The 16,054-nt window shown below is 27.6% G+C and overlaps 2 protein-coding genes across 6 annotated transcripts in view; one reads left to right on the forward strand and one right to left on the reverse strand.

The window, feature by feature from the left end:
- The window catches only part of LOC123269825 (Down syndrome cell adhesion molecule-like protein Dscam2), a 250,187-nt gene that overhangs the window by 126,844 nt on the left and 107,289 nt on the right, over positions 1–16,054 (forward strand). For all 5 annotated transcript variants that reach the window (XM_044735685.1, XM_044735682.1, XM_044735686.1 and 2 more), the window contains exon 5: positions 13,101–13,250. In XM_044735685.1, coding sequence (XP_044591620.1) covers positions 13,101–13,250 — 150 coding nt within the window. The remainder of the gene's footprint in view (positions 1–13,100; positions 13,251–16,054) is intronic.
- LOC123269827 lies at positions 335–3,912 on the reverse strand. The gene is made up of 2 exons (XM_044735688.1): positions 2,688–3,912; positions 335–538 (listed from the first exon to the last, which is right to left on the reverse strand). The coding sequence occupies exons 1-2, from the start codon at positions 3,762–3,764 to the stop codon at positions 455–457; spliced, it is 1,161 nt and encodes a 386-aa protein (XP_044591623.1). The 5' UTR covers positions 3,765–3,912; the 3' UTR covers positions 335–454.

A 16,054-nucleotide genomic window follows, 5' to 3' on the forward strand; every position in this document is an offset into this window, starting at 1 on the left:
TACTTATTAACGTTATCAATTTTACTTATTATCATTATTATTTTAAAATATTAACGCTGTACTAATATAGAAATTAATGGAAACACATTTTTAATATTGAGCTTATTCGCTTTTAAGTAATATTTTATTCGAGAAGAACCACAAAAAATGAGATAATAACGAGTTCTTAAAATATATTGAATAATAAATTAATTAATATATCTTATGTTTAATATTAAGTACCAATTCAATAGTTAATTTCAAATTAAGTGTTTCAAGTATTAAGCACAAATATATTATTCATCTCTTTTTATGCTTAAATCTTTGAATAAAATAAAATTTATAGTTTCAATTAATTTCTTTCCTTGACAATAAATTTAATAAATTAATCATTTATAAATAGTAACGATCAATAATACTTTCATAATAAAACTCTAAAAAATAATTTGTATAAAAACGACATATATAAACAGATTTATAAAACCGACAACTCATCAGTGTCATCAACATCCTCCAAGTTTTCTGCTTCATCATTCGAATTTTCTTCTTGAAAATTTCCCTGTAAAAAAAAAAAAGTTTACCCTGATAGCCATCTCATACTATAACTTTTAAATAACCTGGTGCCGCAAATTATAGATAACTTGACGAAAAGTAGGTTGGCAATAAGTGTTAATCTACAAGTTATTGTAAAGTTATGGTCAACTTTACTTCAAAGAATTGTATTGAAACAATTGCCGTTAAGTTGCCGAAATTTTCTATTTAAGTTTACTATAAGCTTGTAAATAACTTGTTTTTAAATATTTTATTTATTTATTTATTTATTTATTCAATTTAAATGCCAAGGCAAGAGCCAAATGGCAAAATTATACATAGTGTGATTAAAGTACATGTAAAACTATAAACATAGTCATCATCTAAATGATGGAATTTAGCTAGTATGTGATCATATATAGAGAAATATAATAACAGAAAGATAGATCGATGATATAAAATATAAAAAATAGAAACATGAAAAACACTCATGGATTTGAGCAATGAAGTTTTGTACATATTAGTTAATCTATAAATTATGTAGAGTGAATGCAGTCTTTGGTTACTATGTCTCTCTGAGTTCAAGGTCATGGAAGATTTCAAATGCTTTGGATTTAAATGCCTCAATGCTACATGAAGAAAAACTAATTATACTACCTACTATAATACAAAAATAGTAACTCCTACTATCTAAAATGGTAATAAAATTAATTAGTAACAAAATAATAGGTGGTATCATTGACAATTGTAATAGTTACTATTAATAATGGTAACGATTACTATCAAAAATAATAATTGTAATTCTTATAAATTATAACTGTTACAATCAAAGATCGTAACTGTAACCATCTCAGATTGTAAAAATTCTGAAAGAAAAAATAATATAAATTTACTTAATTAAATCTTTTATTTACATCCATATTTTAGCTAATGTACATTTTTTTCTTTGAAATATTAAAATATTTTAAATTCCCTTCAAAACTTTTTTTTTTTGAAAATTTGATTTTTTTATTTAAAATTTTTTTTTTGAAATTTTAATTTTTTTTTTTTAATTTTAATTTTATTGAAATTTTGATTTTTTTGGAAGTTTCAAATTCTTTTTGAAAAATTTGGCGTTGAAACTTGTTTTAGACAAATAAAAATTTATAAATATAATTTAAATCCGACTTTAACCCCGATTTTTTGTGCACTACACTGCACTACAGCTGCTTTTAGTTTATTTAGAAATGCATCCACAGTAACGCAGATTCTTAATTTTTTTAATATTTTTTACTAGCTTAAATAGTAGTTATTATTATTACTGATGGTAACTGCAACCATCAGGTTATATTAGGAATTACGATTTTGATAATAGTAGTAACTAACTAAAATAATAACAGTTATTATTACTGATTACCATGATAATAGTAGTAGTTACCATCAGGATGGTAAATATTACAATTCAGATGGTTTATTTAACTATTTAAATAATATTTACTACTATCGAATTCAGTTAATAAATTTTAACATAACTAGATAATAAACTCTACTATAAAATTTTCTCCATGTAATTGAATTTATGACATCCAGTGGTATTTCACGCCAAAGGCGTATTGATGATATTAAGAAAGAGTGTTCATATACTGCTGTTGAGAAGTTTGGAAAGCTAAACGAGACATTGTTGTACTTTGAAGCCATATTGGCACTATCTTATTGTCAACTTGCATATAAGAATGGGCATCTGTAGACTTGATGTTAACTTAACGATAACTAACCCGTGCAAAAAAAAATTCTGATTCAAAATGAATTTAAGATTGAGATTGAAATTCATATTGTGACAAAAATATAAATTAGTTTTATAATCAATCTAAATTTAAAATTGATTTCAATCCTACTTCGGAATTTTATATATGATAAATTTTATATATGAAATATTCTTAAGTCTTTATTAAAATTTTAAAGCAGGATCGAATTTTTTATAGGCGTGCTAATTTCTTTCTACAAATCAATTTTAAATTCAGATTGATTTTAAAACTAATTCATATTTGTATCAAAATATGAATTTCAATCTTTAATTCATTTTGAATTAGAATTTTTTTTTGCACGGGCTTGTCGCTAAATTTATCTACAAGAACTCATAGTATGAGGTGGCTATCAGGATAATTACGAAAAACTAAACTATGATAAAAATAAAATACCTGATACAATCGAAACTGCTTCACCAACGATTGATTGTCGCCCTTCAATTTTTTAAATAACTCATCATCAACAACCTCTAATTTCTTCGGCGCTAATATCTTCTTACGTTGAACCACTAAAATTTTCACATCTGCGCGCAGTACTTTGAGTATCTGATCTCCCAAACGATGCGTCGATAAAAATCCTGCAATATCTTCCTCACTTTTTTGACTCTTTTTTGCCAAATAATCCAAATAAATCTTAAAAATATAACTCAAAAAATAACAACGTTCTTTCTTCACAACATTTTTCAGAATAAAAGTACTTATTTTCTTAAAAGCTTTCTGATGATATTGACGTATACAGTACCAAGAATTAACCCCAATAATTTGAGAACCAACCAATGGCGTAGCAAAACAAAATCTTAATTTACAAGTATTATGATAATAAATTTTCGAATCAGGATTTTTAACTATTTTGTCATAAAATTTTTCATTGTTCTCACGCGTTATCTTCAATAAAAATTTATCTTTTTCTGTTGTATATAAACGCTGTTTATTTTGACGGTAAGTTTTATAAGTTCGATCACAATATATGCAAATATTTCTTTTATATTCAGGCCTAGTTTTAATTTCAGAGGACGAATTAGTATTTTCTAATTGCTCATTTTCTCTAAAAGTTGATGGCTTAACCTGATTAAGTTTTATCCGCTCAAGTCTTATAACTGGCACAAGTAATTTTATCGGGCTAGGTGTAAGAGTAACTGAACTTTGTTCAATTGATTGTGTACTTAATTTATGTACCGAAGTCTCTTGACACAAATACTCTGAATCATTTAAAACTCTTTTTTTAACAGATTTTGGTTTATTGGATTTATACCTACAATATTTCTTCATCAACGCTGTAAACAATTTCTGACAACCTTTGTGATAACCTCCTTCATATTCTCTGTTCGGTAGAACAACGTCTTTGTATTTAAGGTTATGTTCCTTTCTATAATTTAAAACTCTTTTACACTGCTTCAACATTTGTTCAGAAAATAATACCACTTCTTCGGAAGAATTGCTACAGAAAACACAGTTTAATACTTTTGCCATAATTAAATTTTAAGAACGACAATTTTATATAATTTGTATATATTTTTCTCTTTAATCTCGCTTGCGTTTAGTAAACAGTCTGGAAATCCCACTTAAGAATTAATCGCATTACGCATGCGGGTGGAGTAACCTTGTAGTGTTCCCACATACAATTTTTTAAACGCATGTCACGATGCACCGGATTGGTCCAGCCGATTACAAAGAGGGCTCTGCAGTCTTATTCGATTCAAATTTTTTAAATATTTTTTTTTTCACTAATTTATTTCTGAAGTAAAAAAATTTTAATAAAATTTTTACCAAAACAAGTTTTGGTAAAATAATAATAATAATAATAATTTATTATTACCAGAATACAGATATTTGAAAAAATACATAATAAGTGTACAATACAAAAATATCTGTCCTATAGAGATGATTTCCATCTGTACATAGGACTGGTACAGTAATTTATATCCATGAAGACAAAATTATTAGCATACAAAATTGAACAATTAAAACTTAAAAACTAATTAACTCAATTTATTCTGTATTTTGTTTTAACCATTCAGTTATTTTCATCTTAATAGATTTTTTAGAACCGTCTAACATCTTTAAATTGTTTGGTAACCTATTGTAAAATTTCACAGCAACATAGCTAGCACTCTTGCATGAAATAGTTTTGTTCTTCTTTGGCATTGCAATAGACTTGTTTCTTGTGTTTACAACTATATCTTTATATCTAAGTTTACATTCATTACAGTATGTCATAATAGAATTTATAATAAAAGATTGCCTGATATTTAATACATCCTCACTGTTTATTTTTTTAATTAGTTTATTTTGAATTGTAATTAGTGAGTTTAACGTATTACTATACGCTCCACCCCAGGCAGTAATTCTATAATTAATTACACGTTCAATCAAGGCCTGGTAAATGATTTTCAGAATTCTTTTATTCATTATTAAACTAAGCTTATAGAAAACAAAAATAAGGTATTTGGTTTTCTTTATCAACTCTTTGATATGACAATCCCACTTCATACAGCTGTCTATAACTATTCCTAAGTATTTACAATTTGTTACCCTTTTTAGTTTTTTATTTTCTATGTAAATTTCTGTCTCTTTTGGTACACTATCTTTGTAGCATCCAAAAGTTATGTATATGGTTTTTTCAATATTTAGAGAAAGCTGATTAACACATAGCCATTTGTTCAGTACTTTCAACCACTTTATAGTTTTAGTTTGAACCTCATTCCAATTTTTACCTGAGCATAAAACTGCAGTATCATCAGCATAGGAAACAATAGAGTTGTCCGGGAGTAGACCAAAGACATCATTTATGTACACTATAAAAAGTAAAGGACCCAAAATCGTCCCTTGTGGTACTCCCACTGTCACTTTCATATTTTTACTCTTTTCATTATTAACTTTGACACACTGTGCTCTATTTTTTAGATAATTCTTTAATAACTCCAGGACCACTCCTCTTATTCCATATGCTTCTAATTTTTCTAACAGAATATTGTAGTTTACTGTGTAAATCAAAGTATATATTAAAAAATTTTAATAAAATAAAAGTTTCCTTAAAATCAAAGAAGAATTGTTGATTGATAAAGTGAATTATTCAAAATCAAAAGTTGAAGAAAAGTTGTAAAGATGCGAAGCGGCGCACACAGTATCAGAAGACAAGCCACAAAATAACTTTAACGTTGAAGAGTAGTTTGAGTTGGATATGCACTAGAGATAGTCTAGCCTAGCCTGCAGTGTACTACTGAATGAGAAATGTATATCCATAGAAAAGCATAGAGGGCTTTAAACCACAATGCAAGTTCGCAGTGGTATACCATTACCTTCATCTCCATCTCCATCTCTGAAATCTCTCAACAAATGTCTGCATCAAACCCATGTACTTACTATTTTACCTTGCAATACCATGCGAAATCTATCCCCATTTACTTTACGTCGAAAAGGATCCATCTGTCTCATCTATTCATTTTATTGTCTCATTCGCTTGTGTTACGTGTACCAACACGGACGTCTTCGATACTGAACGCTGGATGTCTTCCTGACTTATAGATTTAAATAGAATTTCCTGTTGTTTATCAATCCTGAGTGGATGTAAAACCAATTGTTTTTGCAGCAAGGTTGCTCTCTGAAGACTCGGAAACTTTACCAATCCACAAAGTTAATCCTGTCCTCACGAATTTGAATTTTATTAGCTATTATTCTTAATTTTAAGAGGATTTACTTTATCTTAAGTCGTTTGTTGTTAAATTGCTCAACGAAATTAGTGATTAACATCAACACACTGGCTTTAATTGTTGATTTTCAATGAGAAAAATTTTAAATATTTGTTAAGCCTGATTTGACCAATGGAAATATTTATTTAAATATAGAATATTTAAATGAACTTCGCAGAAAATATTTATTTCTTTTTTAAAAACAATAACAACAAATGACGACTGTTTTAAATAATAAAAATAATATGATCCTGGAATTAAAATTCAGAAAATTGATTTTTTTCATTTATTAAATTAGAATCAAAAAAATATTAAAAAAATTGCATTTATAGTTCTTAAAATCTTCTAACTGTGTAGTCTATATTGTTAAGAGAATAAGAAAAATTTTTTGTCCATATTCATATGATAAAATCGGATTTTTTAGTGAAATTTAGTGTCATTGCAAAAGTCTTGATTTGAATTTGTGCCTTTTCAAGGTTTTATATCATTCTCACCGATAGTCAATTTATGATGATAAGTATTTAGGCTGCATTCGAAAATGCTCGATCTCTAGATACGTAATTAAGAAATTACCTTGTATCTTGTGAACTATTGACATTTTTAAAGATATAAGCTCACCCTGACATTACATTCATCGAGACCTTTCATTTGAGTACCCATATCAATTTTTCATATATTTTATATATTTATATATATGTATACATGAAAAATATATCAAAATGCATGTGGGTACTCAAATGAAAGCTCTTGATGAATGTAACATCGGGATGAGTTTATATCTTTAAAAACGTCAATAGTTAAGAAAGTACAGTGCAATTTAACAAATATCTTGTGAAATATTGACATATTTAAAAATATAAGCTCATCCCGATGTTACACTCATCAAGACCTTTCATTTGAGTACCCACATCAATTTGTCATATATTTTATATATTTATATATTTCACAAATACCATATATATAAAATATATAAAAAATGCCATGTGGGTACTCAAATGAAATCTCTTGATAATTGTAACATCGAGATGAGCTTATGTCTTTAAAAATGTCAATAATTAAGAAATTACATTGTATCTTGTCAACTATTGACATTTTTAAAGATATAAGCTTACTCCGACATTACACTCATCGAAAGCTTTCATTTAAGTACCCACATCAATTTTTCATATATTTATATATATTATGTATATGTATATATAAAAAATATATTAAAATGCATATGGGTACTCAAATGAAAGCTCTTGATGAATGTAACATCAAGATGATCTTATATCTTTAAAAACGTCAATATTCAAAAAAGTACTGTGCAATTTAACAAAAGTCATTATTTAATAAAGGAAAATTTTATTTATTTATATTTCACAAGTGACGGCAGTCACACAAAGATTGCAAGGTTGCTATTTTTTTTTTATTTTTTTTTGTAACAATTTTTGTAATCTGAAAAATTCTAAAAATTGTCAGAGTACTAATCTAATTTTCATCAATATATTCACACAAAACATTACCTATTTTATAAGCCATTTACCTGCTGTTTAAACAACTCCAATAAAGTTTATTTTTTAACCAACAATATTTTCTCGCTCTCGGCTAAATTAAATAACAAAAAAAAAAAGTAGCATCATTGCGTTTCTCTTGGTCAAGTTCAAAGGTAAACTAGGATATATTTATAAAGATAAATACTATACCAACAGTATAACACATTTGTTTACTATGACAAAAAAAATACTTCGATTATATTTGAAGAGATCAGAAATATCTTTGTTTAATTATTTTGATGTTTTTATAGTTATTAGAGTTGTTTGGATGGAAAAATATCAAATAAAAATTGTCTATCCGTGGAAATAAAATTATCGGTTCCTTTTTTTACGTGTTTCTGGAAAATTATTTAGAGAATTATCTTGAATATTTACTCAATAAAATTCACTATGAAAAATATTTATTGCATTGAAAATTTGGCAAACAATTTAAATTAATTTAATTTAATTAATTCAATTTAATTGAACTGATTTAATTTGATTTAATTAATTTAATTTGAATAAATTAATTTAATTTAATTGTTACATTCTGCGGAAAAATTTTTTTGGTAAACGAAAATTTAGAATATTTTCATCAATTCCTAATTTGGAGTACAATAACTTCAAAAGCATATTTCGCGTTAATAAAGTGTGATGGATGATGAGAAAATCAGTGAATGGCGCGAATCCCTGGTTACGACAGGTATTTATTCAATGGGGCTACGGCATTCAAGTAGAAAGGATTCGGTAGAAAGTAAAATAAAAAATTCATCCCATATATATTCATGGTCGTAAAAAGTTCGGCAGGGTGTTGTATTTTTTTTTTGTTTTTGTACTGGTACCGGTGTAGTGGATTACTCGAATTCTCGCGATATTAACTCGCGTGCAGAGATGAAAATGAAATCGATAATAGCCGTATAGTATATGGCCACTGAATACCAAAGCGTAGACAGAAGTTCAACCAATGAAATGAAGTACCGGTGTATTATCAGCACACACAGAAATCCTCCGATTTTTGTTAATAAATACTCGCGTTTATATTATTTTTCCAACGAATACGGGCTGTGTATCTGGACACAATAATGAAAGGAGTGAGAAATGATACTGTGAAAAATGAATGTTAATATCATGATGGAAAATATGTCCAATGAAAGGAATAATATGTGCGCTTAAACAATAAAATTCAGCGCATAGGTTTTGATTATATATTCAGGAAATGAAGAGCTGGAGAATTTTATCAATATTTTAACGATAATTAAAATTAATTTTAAATGAAAATTTCGCATATTTTCGAAAGTATTCACTAGCAGAATATTTAAAACGATCATGTTTTATAATTTAACTGCATAATTGTTTAATTTAAGTCAATTTTAATAAAATTTAATACTAAAGTAGCAACCTTGCAGTCACTATGTGACTTGTGAACGATAAATAAATAAAATTTTGCTTTCTTAAATAATTACTTTTGTTAAATTGCACTGTACTTTTTTAAATATTGACATTTTTAAAGATATAAGCTCATCCCGATGTTACATTCATCAAGAGCTTTCATTTGAGTACCCACATACATTTTGATATATTTTTCATTTATACATATATAAAATATATATAAATATATGAAAAATTGATGTGGGTACTCAATTGAAAGGTTTTGGTCAGAGTAACATTGGGATGAGCTTATATCTTTAAAAATGTCAATAGTTCACTAGATACAGGGTCATTTCTTAATTAAGTTAAATTGCACTGTATTTTCTTAAATATTGACATTTTGCATGCCTTAAGCGCGCAGGTATGCTCTACTCTCGCCTAAAAATCGTGATTTCGTTTACAACGTGATTTTCATAATTTAAACGAAAAAATTATGGATAAAAAGCATATTCAAATAAATAATAGTAACTACAGAACACGTTAAAAAAATTTTCTTATCGATTAAATAATATTTCTCAGAAAAAAAATCTGGTTTTTCTGATGAATTAATGAATAAGAGCGTGGTATTCACGGAAGATATGGGCTTGATAACACGACAACTTTGTCAAAAATTACTTTCACGATTTAACTTTTTTTTTATTTTATTCCTGAGGAAGTTAATCAAAACCCTTGTGAAAATTGCGTGTCAAAATAATTCCGTTTCGATACAGTTAATTTTTTACGATTATCAATTCGGTGACTTTTTCTGCGATTTCGGCAGCCACATATATTATTTTTCATAAACAGAATTGAAATAACTAGAAACAAGCAGAAACTATACATACATGATGGTATAATTACTAACTGTATTATCATCTGTTAAAATTTTTCTTTAGTTCGACCTACAGAGGGATAATACTACTCGCGGGAAAATCCAAATTAAAAACGAATAATTTTTGTTATGATCTAAATAATTTATGTATAACATGAGCGCTTAAGGCATGTTCATTTGGATTTTCCAAACTTTTTAAAGATATAAGCTCATCTTGAATTTACATTCATCAAGAGCTTTCATTTGAGTACCCACATGGCATTTTAATATATTTTTCATATATACATATACATAATATATATAAATATATGAAAAATTGATGTGGGTACTCAAGTGAAAGGTCTCGATGAGTGTAACATTGGGATGAGCTTATATCTTTAAAAATGTCAATACTTCACTAGATACACGGTCATTTTTTAATTATGTATCTAGAGATAGACCATTTTCAAATGCAGCCTAAATACTTATTATCATAAATTGACTATTGGTGAGAATGATATGAAACCATGAAAAGGCATAACTCCCGATCAAGACTTTTCCAACGATATCAAATTTAACCATAGAAACTCATTTTATTACATAAATACACTGGCCACAAAATTTTGCTTATTCTCTTATTAATATAGATTATTATTATTTGAAATTAATTCAATGGTATAGCGCTTAATACAAATAAAAAAAAATATGTATTTTTAAAATTAAAATTTTATTTTTAAATAAATTTGAAGAAAAAAATTTTTAATAAACATTTAAGACATTAAGTATCACAATGAAATAAAATTTTCTATTGCACTCAATTAAAATTGTCTTTACATACTTACAATCTTAAAACCCCGTAAATATTAAATTAAAGAGTGAAAAAAGTTCTCCACAATCCTCTAATTAACATCTAACTTTACTTTAATTTTAAAAATTAAAAGAGCATTTCTGAAATCAATAAAAAGAACCTGACGAAAAACAAAAAGTTTTAATTCAATTTCAAATAAATGAAGTAGCCATAATATAATACTAGTTCTATCTCCTGAAAACTAGTTCATCTCTTTTACACACATTGTCATGTTCGTATAATTCAACTCTCTCAAGCGATCTCGGTTTTTCTGGTCTCCTTTACATCTCCTCTCCGTGGTGTACTTTTTTCAGGCGGGTTTTTTTGCTCTCGACTCGCTCGAAGGACCATCCAAGCGTCTGGCCGTGTTTCCTTTCCTCCCTTTCGCAATACTCGTTCTTGTTTTCACCTAGTATAGCTTCCTATAATATTTTTTTATTTCCTTTAATACTTTTTACTATTTTTATTTTATACCTGACGTCATGTATGTCAGCCCGGTAACAACAGAGGGATTTTCCATTAAGAAAATTTGCATATTGATAGAGTCCAGGGTTACCCATCCTCTATCCATTGCTTATTTTTACTCTTTTCGTTATAAATTTCCGCATCCTATCAAGTATGTCATACTGATAATAACAATCACAAATTTCATAACAACATGTATACTACCTTAAAATCTATTTAGATCACCAAATAACGTACAAGTAACGTTATTCAATTTTTTAACGTTTGATGTCTTTTATGAACTCAAAATTAAAGTATCGACAGTACTACTCTGTAAAAGCTTACTCTATTCTGCTCTATTGATAAGTTAAGACTTACAAAACTTTTTAAGAGCTTTTTGATTGTGAAAATTTTATAAGTAATTTCAATTTATTTATTGTAGAGGAACAATTTCTTTCGATTGACTCAAAAATATAGAGCTATTGATTTTTGATTTTTATTTTCTGTTGAATACTTTTTTTCATTATTATTTATGACTGCATCAATTTTTATGAACTTTATCCAAATTTTGCTACAATTTATGTGAAGTACTTTTTAAATATGTAAAAAGTTCAAATTAAAAATTTTCTTTTATCAAAATTTTATTTCAAACTTTCATTTTTACGATTTTAGAATGTACTTGAACCAAGAAAATAATTTTCAAGAGGGTAATTGTCTTGAATCAAGACGAAAAATTCTTGAATTACGTAAAATTTCCTTAAATCTAGAAAAATTTATTAGTTCAAGAATTTTTTTAAAAATGTAATTTTTTCCAGTTTATTTTGCTCGGATATAAATTGTAAAAAATCAACTATTATTTTTTTCGCCGATTCAATACAATATACAATCGAATTTTTTGTTGCAACATTTAATAATTGTACATCTTCACCAGATTTATAAAAAAAACAATTAATTTTACCGTATCTCACAATTAAATTTTAAGGGGTTATATCCACTTGTAATTTTGAAAAAATCGAATTTTCTTTTTGCATATTTTGAATGTACATATTTGAGAATATCGTCCAAAAATTTCCTATTAATCTGGCAAATAATTTCGGAGAAATTAGCGTATTTGTAAAGATTTTTTAACTTAGTTTAAATGGTTCCCAAAACTTCAAACGCGTTTTTCTCGAAACGGTGTTTTCAAAGCCGGCGAAGAAAATTTCTCCGAAACGGTTGGACCGATCGGCTTGAAATTTTCACACGATCTTCTTAGATACTTGTATCAGGTAATGATCGAAGGAATAAGGTTTCTGGTAAGAATTTCAATTTTTTTAGCCACTTTAAACTGTAAATTTTCTTGAAAAAAAAACGATTTTTTTCTTTGCGAAGCCGCCATTTTGTCAAAAATCAAAATTTTGACTATTCCATCGATAATTACCTGTATTTATATATCCTAAAAATAAATCTTTTGTTATTTTTTATTTCTGATCATTTGGATCAGAGATATCTTCCTCACCGCCAGACACCTTTTTGTGGAGGTCCTCTAGGAGATCTACTACAGGAACAACGGAACCCAATATTTTTGTAAATACATCGCGAATTCTTAAAATAAATTAAATTCGCTATATGTACATTTATTTATTCTATGTATTTATTTAATAAAAAGCCTCTTCACAAAAAATTCACAAAAAAAACACGTTTTTTCGGACTTACAAGTGGATATAACCACTTGTTGGTAGATTAAACCATAGCTAAAAATATTTTTTAAATTTTACAATGAAAAATAGTATTAAAGAATTTGATTTTTAATTCTGCTTCACTTTACTTCAGTATTCTTATTAATTAAAATTAATTTATTAATTTAATAATATAGACGCGATATAACTAAATTTAAGACTTAATATCCGAAATTTATCTTCGATAGTTGTTATAAAAATAAACCGAATTGATTGATTTTCTCTTCTGAGCACAGCTATTGCAATTAAATTAATATTTAAAATCTTAAAAACGATAAAAATCTGAGAAATTGGGTCATACACTGCGCTATATTCGAACAATCTTCTATTAAGCTGCTGTAATTAAAAATTAATGAAAGCTTTTTAATTCTTTCAGATGGAAAGTATCACATGCTACCAACCGGCGAGCTTCTAATTTTCTCAGTGACCGCAGCCGACACCCACAACGGGTATCGATGTAGAACCGTCCATCACGTAACTGGAGAAACCATTGAAAGCTCCAACCACGCTCGACTCATTGTCACAGGTTGGTGAATTTTCGAATAATCTACTTAACAATTTAATCCTTTAATTACTGTCGGGTAATGAGCTTCAATTAAATATTTAATAGAACGTTATTGCGACGTTCGTACGGTAATGTATTATTAAATATTCATTGATAATCGATAGAATAACTTTGCTACTATTGATAATAGTAAAGTTTGAGATTTTATTTTCACTTTTTTCATAACTAAGTAATGAATTTTTTTTTTTTTTTTTTTATTAATTGATCAATTAAAAAGTTATTAAGAAAGTATCTAACGATTTAAATGCGCCTAAGGGATATTGAGGGTTATCCGTGGATGAGATTAAATTAATTCTCAAGTGGACCGGTTAAATTTGATGAGAATAAGGATGATTATCACTAAGGACTGAATAGTTATGTAAAGACCTTCATCCATAGATGTTTCAATCAAGAGAGATTCTAAAAACTATAAAAAAAATTTCTGATTGAATGTCAAGAAGATTTTTATATTAACACGCTTTATTTTTAAAAAATTATTTCATTTCGTTCTATTTATCTTTATTTATACACTGTAAAAAATTTGCGGAGTGAATGAAGAGTGAATGATTTTTAATTGATTCACTCCCAGCGGGAGTGATATTTACTCCGAGGAGTTAATTTTTATTAATAATAAAACTCACTTCGCATTCACTCCCAAAATAAATGAATTTAGAAATAAATAAATTTTTGTCAAGAAAATATTTTTATGAACCCTTTTTATATTTAGTTATTAAAAATTTAATTTATTATTTTTAATAATATTTCATTTTAATTATTATTATAATGTTTTTATTTGGGTCATTCCACGTCAAATCGACCAATAGTTGGACTCGACCCCTTTCGATTTGGACAAATTTTGGTCAGAAGTTTTCTTTTATCTTATAACGAAGTTCTGCCAAAGGAAAAAAATTAAAAAAATTTTTTTCAAAAGTTATGCAGAATCCAAAATTTCACTATTTTCCATATTTTTTAAACTTATGTTTTAAAAATCTCGAAAACTATTGCAATTAAAAAAATCGCATTGAGTAAGTTTCAAAGGGAATACTTGGGGCTATTAAAAAAAAAAATTCCAAAAAAAATTTTTTAAAATCTCCAATTTGTGAAATTTTTAATTTTTGAAAATTGTCAAAATTGATCGTCGACAATAAATTTTTGGCTCAAATTTTTTTGTGTACTACCTTGTACCAATCTTAAAAGATCCTGAAATTTTTGAAACTGTGTTTTTTGTTTTTTCAAAAATATGAATTTTTGAAATTTGTTAAAAAAAATTAATAGTAAATTAATTTTGAGATTTTTTTTGTAGAACGAAAATTCATTCTTATTTTATTTATTTTAAAAACTCCGAACGCGGATATTTTTCGGAGTGAAATTCGAAATCACTCCGCAAATAAAAACTCCGGATTCACTCCCTACGCGGAGTGATTAATTACTTCACTCCGGAACTCCGAGTGATGGGAGTGAAATTCACTCCCAATTCACTCCGGATTTTTTACAGTGTATGAACTATAATTACTCAACTGATAATAAATTATCTTGATTCAAAAACAATGATTTAAACCACGGAAATAATTGTGAAGAGTTTCATTATTTTGAATTAATATAAAAAATTACGTAAATCTAGAAAAGTTTTTCATAGTAAGAATTTTTATCTTTGTTTACGATAGTTCAATTTTTAAAAATAGTATTTTGATCTTATATTTTTTTTTAGTATTCTTATTAAGTATACTTTTTTACAAATATAAATAATGCTGTGAACCGGGAAAGAATAGGAGTTACGGTAATTATTACGTGAAGCGTTCCACATTCACGTAACAGGATATTGATAGGAAAGGATTGAGAAAGGAATGTGGAGAGGATCATCTTAATGTGAGTTTATAGAATATGCGAGAAAAAATTATTAAATAGCTCGGACTGGGATTCGAACCCAGAACCTTCCGAAGACATGTCGGCTACTCTACCATTTGAGCTATCCGGTCTATATTAAATTTCCTTTCGCTTCTTCTATATACATTAAGCCACACCGTCCATCTTACGGCAAGCATTTTTACAAATATAAATAATGCTGTGAAGCGGGAAAGAATAGGAGTTACGGTAATTATTACGTGAAGCGTTCCATATTCACGTAACAGAATATTGATAGGAAAGGATTGAGAAAGGAATGTGGAGAGGATCATCTTAATGTGAGTTTATAGAATATGCGAGAAAAAATTATTAAAGAGGTCGGACTGGGATTCGAACCCAGAACCTTCCGAAGACATGTCGGCTACTCTACCATTTGAGCTATCCGGTCTATATTAAATTTCCTTTCGCTTCTTCTATATACATTAAGCCACACCGTCCATCTTACGGCAAGCATTTTTACAAATATAAATAATGCTGTGAAGCGGGAAAGAATAGGAGTTACGGTAATTATTACGTGAAGCGTTCCACATTCACGTAACAGGATATTGGTAGGAAAGGATTGAGAAAGGAATGTGGAGAGGATCATCTTAATGTGAGTTTATAGAATATGCGAGAAAAAATTATTAGATAGCTCGGTTAAGTCATTACACTAATAAAATTTGATGTGCATGGATGTATGAATTTTCTTTCACTCTTTTAACGAAAAAATAATTTTTTCACGACAACAAATTGATTTTCCTATGACAACAAAATCAGCTTAAGCTATGGGTTTAGTAATAAAGTGTTCTGTTGTTCTAACAAACTTATTTTGTTTGAACAGCAGATTGATTTTGTGATATTACAACCTGGTTTGTTATTGTAACGTGACTGACTTTGTTATAAAA

The sequence above is a fragment of the Cotesia glomerata genome, linkage group LG7 (genome assembly GCF_020080835.1).
Source record: "Cotesia glomerata isolate CgM1 linkage group LG7, MPM_Cglom_v2.3, whole genome shotgun sequence".
Classification (NCBI taxonomy): Eukaryota; Metazoa; Arthropoda; class Insecta; order Hymenoptera; family Braconidae; genus Cotesia; species Cotesia glomerata.